Source organism: Impatiens glandulifera, chromosome 5 (genome assembly GCF_907164915.1).
Source record: "Impatiens glandulifera chromosome 5, dImpGla2.1, whole genome shotgun sequence".
Lineage (NCBI taxonomy): Eukaryota > Viridiplantae > Streptophyta > Magnoliopsida > Ericales > Balsaminaceae > Impatiens > Impatiens glandulifera.
In genome coordinates, this window is record NC_061866.1 from 46393042 (window position 1) to 46408735 (window position 15694).

Sequence of the window (15694 nt, forward strand, 5' to 3'; positions counted from 1 at the left end):
CTTTGAACAAATTTCTCAATATTTTAGATATATACATTGATATTTTCAACGTTGCTTATAAACCGCCACTAACGATAAAGATTATTCAGACCGTTTAATTAGAGTAGAACCCTCGTTATTTATGAATTTAAACGAATTCGTCTTTGATTGTCTCTCAACAAATTTTATTATCGTTGGATATTTTTTATTGAATTTTATTTTTATAAATTATTTATACAATATAATATTTAGATCATCAATTGTTTAATTTTGTGGATGTTATTTTGTATTATTATTTATTAATTATTTTTTTAAAACATAATTTATAGAATTTAATGAGAATTAATTTAAAAAATACATACCATTGATGATCATTCTATCATTTCTATTTTATTTTTACAAGTAAATTATTTAAATGATTTAATTAACCGAACTTGATTTGTAAATTTTAAGTATATAGAAAAAACTAAAAAATAATAAGTAAGAATATATATTTTTTAAATTATAGTTTTAATTTAAGAAAACTTACTGTATATACATATGATTTTTTTTTTAAATAGACTCTTATTGAAATGAAGGATACTATTTAATGACAATTTTTGTAGATTTATAGATAAAACACGTTTGGGCTGATTTGTAACTGTGAAACTAGTTAGTAGCCACAAAATCTGGTAAAAAAGAGTATGAGCCCCTTTTCGTAAAAAAAGATATTTTTTTTGTCCAAATGAATTATGCAATCAGTCACCAGAGATGATGAGTCATCACCGCAAGGGTCGAAGTCGCGTTCATTCTCCACTTAGTCTCGTTCCGACCCGGCTTCAACCGTTGTCGTCGGTCTAGAAACAACGACGACGAAGTCACGAAGCAGATGTGGAGTGAGGCAAATGGCTAACAATATCATTACCTCATTTTAGCTCGAGATCAATCCAGCTAACAATCAAACTCAGATCAAACTAGCTGTCGTCTAACAGTCACAGTCTCACAGAGTCGCTGCAGCAAGGTAGGCTGCTTACGGTCCTTAGTATTCTCTTTATCTCCTTCGTTTTAGTACTTGTGCTTTTCCAAATTAAAATCTGTAGTAAATTGATGATCAAACTGGCTATACTATACTGAATTTCCTGCAAGGCTCATAATCATTGAGTACGAAATAGTGAAATTACAAATAACAATTTTTTTTCTTCTTCTTTTTGCGTATGCTAGATCGCAACTGTTTGATTTGGTGTGTGAGTTGATATGACGGTACATTGTTTTTTTGTTGTTGCCATTTTCTTCACCTTCTTATTATTGGTCTATTTTGCACCATTCATTAGAGATTATTGTAAGAGAATGGTATGGCCATTGCTCTGTTCATGCTACTTTTCCTCCTTTTTATGTGTGAGCCAATAAAATTTTAACGTGCTGGAACGTGGATGAGCGTGCTTTTCTGTTTTCTTTTCCTTGTTCTAGCTTTGGTCCATCATTTGGTCCTTATGCTGAATCATAGTCTAGATTTGGTTAATCTCAGCTGGCTATATGTAGAAATGTGAAGATTTTGTTGGCAGTTCTTTTGCTGAATGGTCCTTTTAGTTTTAGAGGCTTTCCTTTATTCTTCTCCTCTTGTTTTCTTCATCCCTCAACTTCTTATTCATTAGGATAAGCAAAAATGATGGTTTCTACATGTGAAGGTTAATAGCTCCGGTAATCTATGGAAGTTGGGAAGCCAGTTTTCTCTGTAGATCTCTTGGAGAGATATGCAGCGAAGGGGCGGGGAGTGATAACATGTATGGCTGCTGGGAATGATGTTATTGTACTTGGAACCAGTAAGGGATGGGTGATCAAACATGATTTTGGAGCTGGAGACTCTAACGGTATGTATTCTCGTTTTCTTTTGTTCCCTTAATTACTCTTAGTTAGAGTCATTTGTGCTTGAGTTTCTAAACTTTTACATGTTTCTTCAAGTTTTCTTAGACTAGATAATCAATTATCAACTTTAACAATGTTTAGTCCATGTCCTGTTTAGAGATAGCAAGATAGTGATTTTTTCTAAAATATAGTACCAGAGTTCTATGACTTACCAGATGACACCATATTGTGTGGATCTTTCATACATTTATTTTATCTGGAATGTCAATAGAAATTATACAATATGCATTGCGGTATGAAATCAAATTAACTTCTCAAGTATGAACATATGTTAGTGCTTCGTTCCTTTGTGCTTTTAATCTTAGAACATTATTAAACTATATCCTTCTCTAAGTATTGCCTATCTGGATAGCATAATTTGTCTAGATTTACATATTTTTGTTTGTTCTAAGAGTAGATATTGACCTATCTGCTGGCCGTGGGGGGGAGCAATCCATCCATAGAGTTTTTGTGGATCCAGGAGGTAGTCACTGCATTGCTACTATTATTGGCAATGGAGGACCTGATACATTCTATACACATGCAAAATGGAGTAAACCACGTGTCTTGGCCAAACTGAAAGGTCTTACTGTTAATGCCGTTGCTTGGAATAAACAACAGATAACAGAAGGTTAGCCTAGAATTTTTTCTTGCATCTACTTCATCATGATACAATTATATAACTTATGAAAGAATTCTTAGTACTGCTAACTTTCATGTACCATAAATAATGTCTTCTTACAGCTTCTACAAGTGAAGTGATTCTTTGTACTGACAATGGCCAGCTTCATGAAATTTGTGTTGATGAGAAGGATAAGAAAGAGAAGTACACAAATTTTTTATTTGAGCTCAAAGAACTTCCAGACAGTTTCATGGGCCTGCAGGTAATGCACTCCCTTGTCATGCTATCTAATCATTTATTCTTTTGTGCTACTTACTTTGTCAAGAACTCTTTTTGTGATCAAGCATGGAAACTGGTCATGCAAAATAAATCTTACAAATGCTAAATCACTGAGACATCTTAAAGTGGTTCATGGGGATACAGTTTTTAATAATATGTTTTTGCACCTTCGTCTAGAGTCGCACATTATTTATATAATGATAGTTTAATTCTAATGTGTGCAGAAGTACACATTTTATTTGGATATGATGCTGTCTGCTAAACTAATTTTGCTCGTCTTTTTCTTTTCTCCAGATGGAAACAGCTAGTGTAAGCAATGGAACTAGATTTTATGTAATGGCAGTTACTGCTACACGCCTTTATTCTTTCACTGGCATTGGATCACTGGAGGTAAGTGTGACGAGCTTCATGATTTTTCTTTCATTCTCCTGTATGCACCACCTGGTGATATCACGTTGCATCTGTACGCCTAAAGTTCTTGTTCACTTTTTCCACTAATATCAATATTTCAAATAAAAATAAAAATGGGACAACGGATTAAGCATGTAGCACGTAAACACACTTAACCATTTAACCAGGTGCAGAATTTGCCGCCTGACGGGCTTAAACCCAGGACCTTAGGGTGAGAATATCCACCTCTTGTTGCCGCAGAAGAGGTGGATTTTCTCACCCTAAGGTCCTGGGTTTGAGCCTGTCAGGCGGCAAGTTCTGCGTCTGGTTAAATGGTTAAGTGTGTTTACGGCCTACATGCTTAATCCGTTGTCCCATTTTTAATATCAATATTTCATAATCACACATGATTTTGTTTTATTGTTAGTGCTATTCTGTTGTAGGATTCAACATCTCCTTTCAGTTGATTTGTATTAATTGGTCTCCACATGTTATTGTAGACTGTTTTTATGACCTACGCTGATCGCCCTGTGCGTTTTATGGAACTTCCTGGTGAAATTCCCAACAGGCAAGTGCCTTCCTCGTATTGTGTTTCTATCATATTGGGTCAAGAGAGTGAACCCTAAGCACAACAATGTTTCAGCCAAATCTTAAAATTCCTTTGGTGGCAATTACATTTGGTTTTATTTACTTTCCCACTTCTTGTGTTTGAGGTTCAAAATCAAGGAAGATAAGCAGCGTCTGAAAAAAGAGAAAAAGATATTGTTATGTAATCACCATATCATATACCATCAAGTATTTTAGACTAAAGGGACTGGAACAAAATATTTTCTTCCCTTGAAACACTTGGAGCACATAGTGTTTTGTTTGTTTATAGGTCTACATCTCATACTGAGGCTTGCAAGATTTTCTTTTGCTTAGTTAACAAGCAGAACTGACTTTTTTGTTTAACTAGTGGATGACATGTTCTGGGTAGTGGGCGTAATCTGCTATCCATTTTGCAGTGAGCTGCATTTCTTTATCAAGCAAAGAAGAGCTGTACACTTTGCATGGCTATCAGGAGCTGGTATCTATCACGGAGGCCTTAATTTTGGTGCTTCACATAGGTGGGAAATTCTAATGTGTTGCTTTCTGTTGGACAAATCATTCTTAGCAGTGTGCTATGCTATTGGATTTATAATTGTGCAACTCGCTAAATATTTCTCAACTTGTTTTATATGTTGAGAGGACTTAAAGTAGTTCTATTATGAAGTTCCTTGTTTGCCTTATTATATATATTTTTGGATTCTATTATAGCTCTTCAGTTGGTGATGAGAACTTTGTTGAAAGCAAGGCTCTTCTGGACTTCTCAAAATTATCCGATGGAGCTGATACTGTTAAACCTAATTCTCTGGCATTATCTGAATATCATTTTCTTCTCCTTATGGGAAGCAAGGTTAAGGTGTGTCATTCTCTTTCTATCCTTGTTGTAATGCATTATATTATCTCTTGTTTCTTGATTCAATGTATAAGAGCTCGATAATGATTTTCTGCTACAGTTATAATTCATCCTACTTTATTGTTATTGTTTCCGCAGGTTGTAAATAGAATAAGTGAACAGATCATAGAGGAACTTCAGTTTGATCAAACATCAGAATCACTTTCAAAGGGTATAATTGGTCTATGCAGTGATGCTTCTGCCGGATTGTTCTATGCGTATGACCAGCACTCCATCTTCCAGGTATAAGATTGATTCATTGTCATTTTTTGGCACTGGAGATTTCTGTTGCATATTCTCATTGTATTCATATCTCCTTTATACCATCAATGGCTATCTTTTCCTCTCACAATATCCTGTAGCGCTGAACTTGAGATGTAATCAGGTGTCCGTAAATGATGAAGGTCGAGATATGTGGAAAGTGTATCTTGATTTGAAGGAATATGCAGGAGCTTTGGAAAATTGTCGTGATCCGTTACAGAGAGACCAAGTCTATCTCGCCCAGGTGATGGTTAATTGATTTCATTTCAACTAAGATGTTAGTTCAGATGTATTTTAGTTCTCTTTCAGTTATGACTACCTTGAGACAGTAATATATTTCTAATTATTTCAATCTTATCATTTATAAACGTTTGACGCAGGCTGAAACTGCATTTTTAGCCAAGGAGTTTAACAGAGCTGCGTCTTTCTATGCGAAGGTGAGTAATCAAGGCCTTGTTTGATCTGATCTAAATAACCCAATATCCGATCACCAATAACATCATTTTCATCATCAAATTACCCTTAGAGACTATATTTAAAGGTCAATTTGGTAACAGAACCCCAAATGACACGGTACATTGAATGTGCACAAAACAAGGTTATTCAAATAGCCTACCGGTTTTTTAAATAACCTAAGATCGAACAAGGCCTAAGGCCCAATTGCTGTTAGCTTTATGCTGCTGTTACAGTTGAGTGCAATAATTTGGCTTTGTTGGACTGATTATAGGAGAGAGAATTTGGCTATATATTTACTATGTATGCTGTATTGATAGTTTGCTCGTATGCTTAAACAATGTGCTTCTAAGAGCAGAATGGTAGGAATAGCTTGCCTAGGTCTACAGTTAGGTCTCTTAAGTCACTTGGAAAGTCTGTCTGAGTAAGATCACCCAATCTAATAATCTGATTTACTGAAGTGGTATCTTATTCAATGTGTGCAAGTTGTCAAGCTTTAGGACAACTCAATCCCTTCTCTTATGTGCTAGTTATATTTCCTTTTTTCTCTTCTCTCTCATTTCTTGGAGATATCCACCATATTACACATTTAACATGAATGATTGTTCTTTTTTGTAATGGTTTCTACAAGAAGCACTTATATGTACTAATATTCATAAAAGTATTTGTCTTATCCTAGATCCTTTGTTTTTGCAGATTAACTACATGTTATCATTTGAAGATATAACCTTGAAGTTCATTAGTGTGAATGAACAGGTATTATATTGTTCTTTTCGCTTCATTGTACATGCTACTTCTGGTTTGACCTTGTGCTAATAATGAAGGAGCAGTACTTGCTACCTTTTGTCTGCTACACTGATATTTATAGATCTCTTCAGTTATAAAAGCATCTAGTTTGCAGTGACAGGAATTTCTAGGTTACATATGGAATTTCTTATATCTACTTGGCTAATGAAAACTAATTCATCTTTTACTGCATTAGTTTCTCTAGACATGTTAGATAACCTGTTTAAATATATGCTTATAGTATTTTTTTTTGTTTGAAAAAAGGTCAACTTTTCATTAAAAATCAAAAGTAGAATGCAAGAAACGTTCCTGAACAGATTGCAGAATACATAAGGGAGCGAAGAAAGCCAAATAAATTAAATAAAATGAAATACAAGAATGATAGATTCCGATAAGCTCGAAGTAGTCCCATCCGATGCACATCCTCTTCTTAATTGACGCGAAAGTTTGAAGAAGAGAGCCTGCCGGCCGAAACTCTTTCCTTGAAAAGTTCTCCTATTTCATTCTTTCCATAAAATCCACCACATAATAAGCGGGATGTACTCCGATTCACCACTAATTACCCCTCCCGAGCATCTCGAGATCCATTGTTCCCAAAATTCCCTAAAATATAAGCTTATAGTCATATTGCAAAACATGTTTATTCATACACGTGGTCTTGATCTGCGAAACACAGATGCCTCATGTGTTTTAACTTGCAAGAATTTTATGGAGATTATATGCAAAATGCATTTAAATGTCAAGTATTTGTTCTTTTTCATGGTAGATAAGGTATATTCCATGCCTGTCCTGATTGGTCTAGATACTCTGCATGCCAGTCATACATTATGAGCTTTCTCATAATCTTCTAGAATGAATTCTTCAACTTAGCTTAATGCAGAGATTTATTTGTTTCATATATTGGTATATAATACAAGTGTTGTATCTGTTTGAAACATGTTAGCACTATTTTGTGGAGTTCTTTACAAGGAAAAGAAATTTGGATCTACATACTTGTCATAAGAAAAAAGAATACAGGGTAATTTGTCAATGCCATGCAGCATGTGCTTGGTTTATAATCTGTAGACTGCAAAAGTTGTCGTTAAAGTACCTTAAATATGTAGATGGGCTTTAGGGTACATGAAATTGTTCATTTTTCTCAGATCTGATCACATCGACACTTCATTTGCATCAAATGCGGAACTAAGATCATTTAGATACTTCCATTATAGAAAATCAAAGAGAAATTGTACTATTGGGAATGTGTTAGCATACATAATATAGATAGTCTATTTATGGGATGTCACAAAGTAACATTTCACAAAAAATCTATCTCCATCCATAGCATAATTTATTATATTTTGAGATATTATTCTAATGAATCTAATCTTATAAATTATAATCCAGATATATTCATATCTCATATTCCAACTCCTTTAAAATCCAAGTTAATAAATTCTACAATCAACTTGGATTTGCAACATAATATTAGGCTTCAATAGTAGTAGTGGCTCTCTCCCCTGCTCTTAGTCCTCATCTCTTGCTCTCTAGGTTTTGTTTATGGCTTGTAAGAATTTGTCTTTAGCTTTACTGCTTGTTGCGCAAACTGATTCTTCTATAGCTTGCCTCGTCTCTAGAGGTTTATGTTTTATTCGCTTTGTCTCATCTAGGCTGAAGTTTTAGCCTAGTTTGGGGGATTGTGGAAATATCAAACTAGGCATATATTCCTAAAGTCTCTTTGTCTTCCCAATAAATCATTTATTCCAAGTGGTTGGAGGGTGATTTGCCTTTTCAAAAATGACTTATTAATGTTTATATAGGAAGTTGTTTCGTCATTTATTTTTCTTGTGCTAGTATTGCCTATAAATTGATCTCCCTTGTAACAATTTAAGCATCAAAAAAATATCAATCTATTTTCTCTTTATTATTCTACATTGTTGAATTGGTTTGTATGGAAGCGTAAACTCTTTAAACTTACATGTGACGATGTGTGGAATTCCTTGGATAAATATGCTAATTATAATAGTCAAACATGGCATAGGGGGAAAATAGGGGATTATTGGTACATTTTATACAAGTTTTTTAACACTTCAAAAAAACAAAAGAAAAGCGATTATTGGTACAAGTATTGGAAAACATTAATGGTTGGTAGAAATAATGAAGTAGTCAACATAGTGGCTTCTTGATTAAACCCTAAACACTATGTTCACTCAAATTAGTGAATTCCCGCCTTTCAGAGTCAACATGTTTTTTCTTATATCATATCATCCGTAGCATATCTTTAACTCCTGAAAGTCTACGCGGTAATATTTTCATGCTACACTTTGGTTTCTTGCAGGATGCTTTAAGAACCTTCTTGTTGAGGAAACTTGATAATCTGACAAAGGATGATAAATGCCAAATTACTATGATTTCCACATGGGCAACAGAGCTGTATCTGGATAAGGTCTTGTTTCTTATTTTCTGTACCTTTGTGTATGCTATTTACTTATCCGTTTGCTTCCTTTTACCTTGATTTGTTTTGCATGTCTACTCATCATTTATGGATGGGTTTCTTTTACATATACATGTGACATCCATAATGGGGCAGTGTGGGAGATGAGACATGAAGTAAAGTTATTGAGTTTTTTTACGAGAACAACTTTCTAGTTCTTCATACATTTAAAATTTGTGCTAAGAGTATCTGTGGTATATGTATGGTATCTTCCTTCTATGTCATAGATAGTTGATATTTCAGTATTAGTTTCTTATATATCTTGTTACTTTCAAGTAATTCCATTCTGTATTCTATATCATTTAAGCTCAAGATTGTTGTTGAATGGAGGACAATTCCCTTAGGTGGCATGAAAAATGTTTGCTGCCAGGTTGTTGATATATGCACAGCTTTTTTACTTATCAGCGCATAAATTTGATGTCTTGCTGTATTTCTTAGAATTTGGTTCACATAGGGGGTAAGTAATTTCTCCACTTGCTGTTTCTCAACACTTCCAATTTTAGGGTTCTTGGTCATTTTTCCTCCAATTAATCTAAAACTATCTACTTGGGTACTTGCCTAAGACTAAAAAATAGGCACTATTCCTCATAACTTCTTACTTTGTTTACACCCTATTCAAGATGTTCAAGGACCTTTAATTAGAATTTATTGTATTCTAGCTGAAATCGAAATCTCTACCTAGAAGCCAACTTAGCTTCGTATTTTTTGGTATCCTTGGTATCCTCATTTCAGAAATCTTTCATCTACAATTGCTATATGAAGGTTTTCTGTCTTGTTCCAACTCTTGATCTTACGCATCAAATTATTTCTCACCAGTCACCATCATGGTTGTATATGGATAACGTTTTTTTAGAAATTTGCTTCATTCCTGGAGTTGCTTCTTCTGTTATAAATGCCTGTAATTTCTGTGATGCTCACAATGTCTTAAGAACTTATCATAAGACCAGCTCATACATTTCCAGTTGATGGCATATTTTTCTTTTGTGTGGTTTTCCAGATCAATAGACTACTTTTGGAAGACGAAACTGCTGCTGAAAATCGTAGCTCGGAGTACCATCTGATCATAAGGGAGTTTCGCGCTTTTCTCAGCGACTCCAAGGATGTATTGGATGAGGCAACAACGATGAAGCTCTTAGAAAGGTAGATTTTTGTCTCACTAAGAAGATGAGTTTTTGTTCGATTAGTATCTGTGTTTTTCCCTGTTCTGCATCAGCATCATTATGTCAACGAAAATGGGTTTATGCTGGAAGTACTACTATTGCTGTGTAAATCTTTGGCAAGTATCAATCTAATATTAACAACTGTCCGGAACTCTGTTGTCTGGAGACATCCAGTTACTTAGTCAATGTTGAAATCTTAAGCATGCTGCAGCTTGTTAAGCAATTATACATTTTATCATTGTATCATCTTCATGTTCTCCTTAATCCTTCCTTGTCCCTTCCCTTCTCTTTCTCCTCATTCACCAGACATTACTTTCTCAGGAAGTTTCTTTTGCTTTATGTGAGACATTTATTTGGTGGTTCCTGCTACTGAGAGGACATATTGGTATGAATTGGCTTTTAAGCTGGCATAAAAGTTTTTCAGGATGAGACCTGCATCCAGTCCATGGAAGTGCTAAATTGGAAAAAAGTATCGCTTCTACACAATCTACTAATCCTATAATTAATAAGCGAGACTAAGCCATCATTCTAGTATTTGATGGTGCTTTTCCACATTCTTTGCTTCTACAGCCTACAACGTTTGTTTGAGGATTGACTTTATTTATGTACACTTATTTTCAACTTTTTTCTTTTCTCAATATTTTCATTTTCCGCTCTTATCTGGATTTTATTCTGCTTTCTTGCAGTTATGGGAGAGTGGATGAGTTGGTATTTTTTGCCAATTTGAAGGAGCAATATGAGATTGTTGTTCACCATTATATCCAGGTCCTTAACTCTTTATAATACATATATTCTTCCAGTCTTAAGAACACTATGAGATAGTTGTCATGGTTGTTTTAAAAAGGCCTCTACTCATTACATATCTATGAATATACATCAAATGAGTGAATATGTATACAATAATTTACATTTTCATCAAATCATAGGTATAGAATTTCCATAATTTTCTTGAGACGGAATTCTTTCCTTTTTTTTTTTTTTTTACTTTAGCAAGGAGAAGCAAGGAAAGCGTTGGAAGTGCTTCGAAAACCTTCTATGCCAGTTGATCTCCAGGTACTGGATTTTAGTTTGCTTCAGATTATGTTGGATAATTTCTTCAGAACATTCACTATAAGAAGCATATCTGTTTCGATCTTATTGGCATTTAAAATTCTTACGTTGTTTTCTTATTTATTGTTTTAATTTTTTTTCCTTCCCTTTTGTAACGTTTGAACTCATCTTGCGCTCTTTATAATAAAAGTTTACCTTTTTCAAAAAAAGAAGAAGCATATCTGTTTGCTGGTGTGTTCTTTTCCCATCTTTTTGTGGAAACAGTTCTTGTTAAGCAGCTTTCCTATTGTACATATTTGTCAGTCAGCAGTTGTACTCGTTCTTCATTCATGAGTCCTTATGAACAGACCCTTCTTCATTCTTTATCTCCATCCATTTTCACTAAACATTTGTCCCATTTCCTGACTTTCTCATGTGTGGAACATTAAAAAAATGCTTCTATTTGTAACCATGTCTCATTAATTCATTGCTAATTTGGTGGTTACTTCGCAGTACAAATTTGCCCCTGATCTCATTATGCTTGATGCCTATGAAACTGTGGAGTCATGGATGACAGCAAAAGACTTGAATCCAAGGAAGCTAATTCCTGCAATGATGCGTTATTCAAGTGAACCCCATGCAAAGTAAAGTGCTTTCTCTCAACTAGAATAAATTTTCAGTTGGGTGTGATCATAGAACTCCGCAGTTAAGCGTGCTTGGGCGAGAGTAGTACTAGGATGGGTGAACTCCTGGGAAGTCCTCGTGTCACACTCCTATTTGATTAAACTTAAAAAAAAAGAAAGAATAAATTTTCAGTTAAGCTGGAAGTATGAGTTTTCTTGATTTTATTTTACCAAACTTTTTCAAACGAACATATCTATTCTTGATTAATACTGAAGACTACATTTCTACAACATAAAGCAGCAACAAATATGGTACTGATGTTCAATTATCATAATCATTTGGGAATGCACACGGCTTATCCTTAGATATGTCCATGGATACTGAAAGGAACAATTTAATTTTCTATGTATAATCAAAATTACTGAAGCCTGGGAATAGTTAGTTTATTTTTTTTTTTATCTGAATCTGTAGTCTGTTTTAGCTTATATTTGAAAATAGTATTTATCTATTCCCTGCAGGCTTTAGGAATTGAAAGGTACTTATCATGAGAATATATGGATGAGTCTATGTGATCAGTAATAGAATGGGAAGATAGTAGTTGTTGTTAATCAATGAGAAACCTTAGAGGAGACCATTTCATTTACTCATGTTAGTTGCTTTAAGGATATTAGTTAAATAATAAGTCACACCGCATGGCTTCATTTTTCTACATGCCTCAATCAGGAACGAAACCCATGAAGTTATCAAGTACTTGGAGTTTTGTGTTCATCGCTTGCAGAATGAGGATCCTGGCATCCACAACTTGTTGATTTCTTTGTATGCCAAGCAGGTATTTGGGAACTTTGTTTGTTCTGCAGCTCTTTGTTAGTCATAAATATTACTCAGTCAAGTGTTCGTTACTTAACTTTCTTTGGGTGATTATTCTTTGTGGTGACGGTGACTTGAATTAAGAAATCACAGTCCTTTTATGCTTAAAACCATCTCATCATCTCAACATTGAATTTTATAATAAAACACACCTTTTCATAAACGTTCATTACAAATTATTTTACTGTTATTGATTATTTCTTGGCCCAGAATTACTTTACATTTTCTTCACATGATTATACTTTAAATTTACTGCAGACTCAATAATGCTTGCTTAGAAGTCCTTACTCTTCTTGATTATGATACGAAATAGGGCTAGGATATGAAATCCTAGACAGTAAGGGCTGAGATGCAATCAAGAAGGAAAGTATTGGGAGAACAATGCAACGACAAGAAGACATCCAGCTCATAAGTAGTCTACGACATGCACACAAGTAGATAAAAACAAATATAAAATAAATAGTTTTTAGGATTTAATACCTGATTGTTTAGAATATAATATTAACCTATCAATAATCATGACCTTTCTAATCAAGTTAGTTTTTTTAATAAGAAGAATGATAGTTTCTCTAGAAATTCTCTAATCTTCCCTAATGTTCTACAAACTCATTTAGGGTTTGCATTATTAGATTACTGGATGATAGTGTTGTATGGATCTAAGATAAGTTCTTACACATCATGATTAGGAGGATGATAGTTCTGTATGGATCTAAGATAAGTTCTTAAAAACATCATGATTAGGAGGATGATAGTGCTCTCCTGCGTTTCCTGCAATACAAGTTTGGTAAAGGGCGAACAAATGGGCCTGAGTTCTTCTACGATCCCAAGTATGCGCTTCGTCTATGCCTTAAAGAGAAGAGGATGCGAGCTTGTGTGCATATCTACAGCATGATGTCTATGCATGAAGAAGCTGTCGCTCTAGCTCTACAGGTAATGTCATAGTTATTATTTCATTTTCACTTATATATATGGAAATTCCTAATTCTTCATAATGTTAATCTTCTAAGTATCTGTTATGTTTTTATTTAAAGAATTTAGCATTTGCCTACTGAATTGCTTGATTTAAGCAACTTCTTGATATTGGCTTATACCTCTGGTGTAATTAGTATGCAATTTGTTTTGCGAAAGAACAACTAAATTTTGCTTGCTATGAAAAACCTTTTGGTGTCCAGATTGACCCAGAGCTTGCAAAGGCTGAAGCTGACAAGGTTGAAGATGACGAAGATTTGAGGAAGAAGCTTTGGTTAATGGTCGCCAAGCATGTTGTTCAACAAGAAAAAGGAACTAAGAGGGAAAACATCAGACAAGCGATAGCATTTCTGAAGGAAACAGATGGCTTATTAAAGATTGAAGACATTTTACCATTCTTTCCTGATTTTGCATTAATCGATGACTTTAAGGTAACATAAAATAGTCTGGATTTATAAAAAGAATATGTTATTTTTTCTTTGAGAGCAAGATAATGATAAGGAATCTAGAACTTGTGTAGGATTTGTTCTGTACCCAATCATTTATATTTGGTTCATCATGCCCCTTAAAATTTAGTTGTATTTCCTATTGTTTCCAATCGGCCAAAGCATCTCAACCTTTTTTTTTTATTTTGTTGGCTAAGGAAAAACTTCTAAAGGATTGTATCCTATTAGATACATAAGTCTATTAGGGGAGGAGTTATTTTTTAATAATATTTAGTTTGCTAATGCCAGTTTGATCTATTTACAGGAGGCAATTTGCTCCTCTTTGGAGGACTACAACAAGCAAATAGAACAGCTAAAACAGGAGATGAATGATGCCACGCATGGTGCAGACAATATTAGAAATGACATTAACGCCCTTGCTCAGAGATATGCTGTCATTGATCCTGAAGAGGAATGCGGGGTAATGATACTCATAAATGATTATCAGTTAAATGAACTTCTATTTATGTTTTCTTTCGCATTTTCACATCATCTCAGTGCTCAATTGGATGACCTAACATAAGCACAATACACTATTTAGCAATATTATGGTCACATAACTTCATCCGCATCCAACTGTCACTGGTTATTAAGAATTTCAGCTGGATTAGAGCCAGTTTGATGTAGTCTATAGTAAGAGTGTTTTAATTGATGATTTTAATGATGATGGATAAGGGATTATTCTTCATCAAACAAGGCCTTAATCTTTTCAAGCTTCCTGGTTTTCCATTATCTGTACATATATATATATGTACATTATTTGTAATTTCCGAGGTCTCAGGTTTGTCGGAAGAGGATCATAAGCGCAGGCTGGGACCAGCGACTTGCTAGGGTTGGTTATTCATCTGTAGGTCATATGGCACCTTTCTATATATTTCCATGTAGACATGCTTTTCACGCCCAATGCCTCATTACCCACGTGACAAGTCGTACTAACCGTGCTCAAGTAAGTCTTTAGAGATCATTAAAATCGTAACATCAATTAAAATGTTTGTATGTATGTAATTATTAGAGATCTTGGGATTGAATTTTGCAGGCAGAATATATTCTGGACCTTCAAAAACAACTTACCTTAGTAGGAGGTGATGATATTAAGGAATCAAATGGTGGAATAAGAGAGGGGGAAGTGGTAACAGCTAGCTTGTCCCCTGTTGATAAGGTATGTTCTTGTAAGAATTTTGTCAACTCATCATATCTTATATCAATGAAATTGTATCCTAAAAAGATTAGCAATTCTTCTTTGATGCATGACACAGACAAGATCACAGTTAGATGATGCAATAGCTAGTGAATGCCCCTTTTGCGGCGATCTGATGATTCGTGAGATATCTTTGCCCTTCATCCTCCCCGATGAGGAGGCTAATGAGGCTTCTACCTGGGAGATAAAACCGCTCAATGTCGTTGGGCCTCAGAGAAGCCTTTCTTTATCTGCATGAGTTTTATATCTGCCCATTTTCTTTCTTTAAGGTAAGTTTTCACAATAACAAAGCCCCTATTTGATTTGATTTATAAGCAGATTGACTTTACATATTGATGTTTTTTAACATGCTTGAATAAATTGTAGGGATGGTGTATTATAATGGTCTGCTGAATGAATGAAACTTGGAAGAGATGTATTATTATGATTGTAATTTTGGTGTGTTGTTGTATCTTAAATTTGCATGTACTTTCTTTTGATGAGAGTTTCCCAGTCAAGGTTTTATTCAATTGGTTTTTTTTGTTCAGAAAACATGTGTGAAGAATAATAATCAAGGAAGGAGCAAATCAATAATATAATTATTGGTTTTGATTGTAAAATTTCAGTGATTTGTTTTATTGCCATCTTGATTTGATTGAAGTGCTTTCAAATCGTTGTACTTATATTCCAAAGCTCAATACTATCAAGATCTTACTTTCTTTGCAGCTAAAAATCCAGTTCCATCTTAACACAATATAGAATAATTGATCAGACTAAAGATT

General features: G+C 34.3%; 1 protein-coding gene across 2 annotated transcripts; it reads left to right on the forward strand.

Annotated features, from left to right (window-relative positions):
• The first annotated feature begins 705 nt into the window (after nt 1-705).
• Nucleotides 706-15572, forward strand: LOC124940234 (vacuolar sorting protein 18-like). 2 transcript variants are annotated; one of them, XM_047480726.1, is made up of 24 exons: nt 706-979; nt 1644-1826; nt 2276-2491; nt 2605-2744; nt 3056-3151; nt 3652-3719; nt 4156-4257; nt 4448-4592; nt 4728-4871; nt 5014-5133; nt 5270-5326; nt 6039-6098; nt 8446-8553; nt 9599-9741; nt 10448-10526; nt 10752-10814; nt 11304-11434; nt 12138-12243; nt 13023-13211; nt 13454-13681; nt 14001-14156; nt 14517-14681; nt 14772-14894; nt 14992-15572. In XM_047480726.1, the coding sequence occupies exons 2-24, from the start codon at nt 1664-1666 to the stop codon at nt 15169-15171; spliced, it is 2982 nt and encodes a 993-aa protein (XP_047336682.1). In that variant the 5' UTR covers nt 706-979; nt 1644-1663; the 3' UTR covers nt 15172-15572. The 2 variants fall into 2 exon arrangements, with proteins under 2 accessions (XP_047336682.1, XP_047336683.1); XM_047480727.1 differs by having other exon boundaries at nt 707-979; nt 2279-2491.
• The last annotated feature ends 122 nt before the right edge of the window (nt 15573-15694 follow it).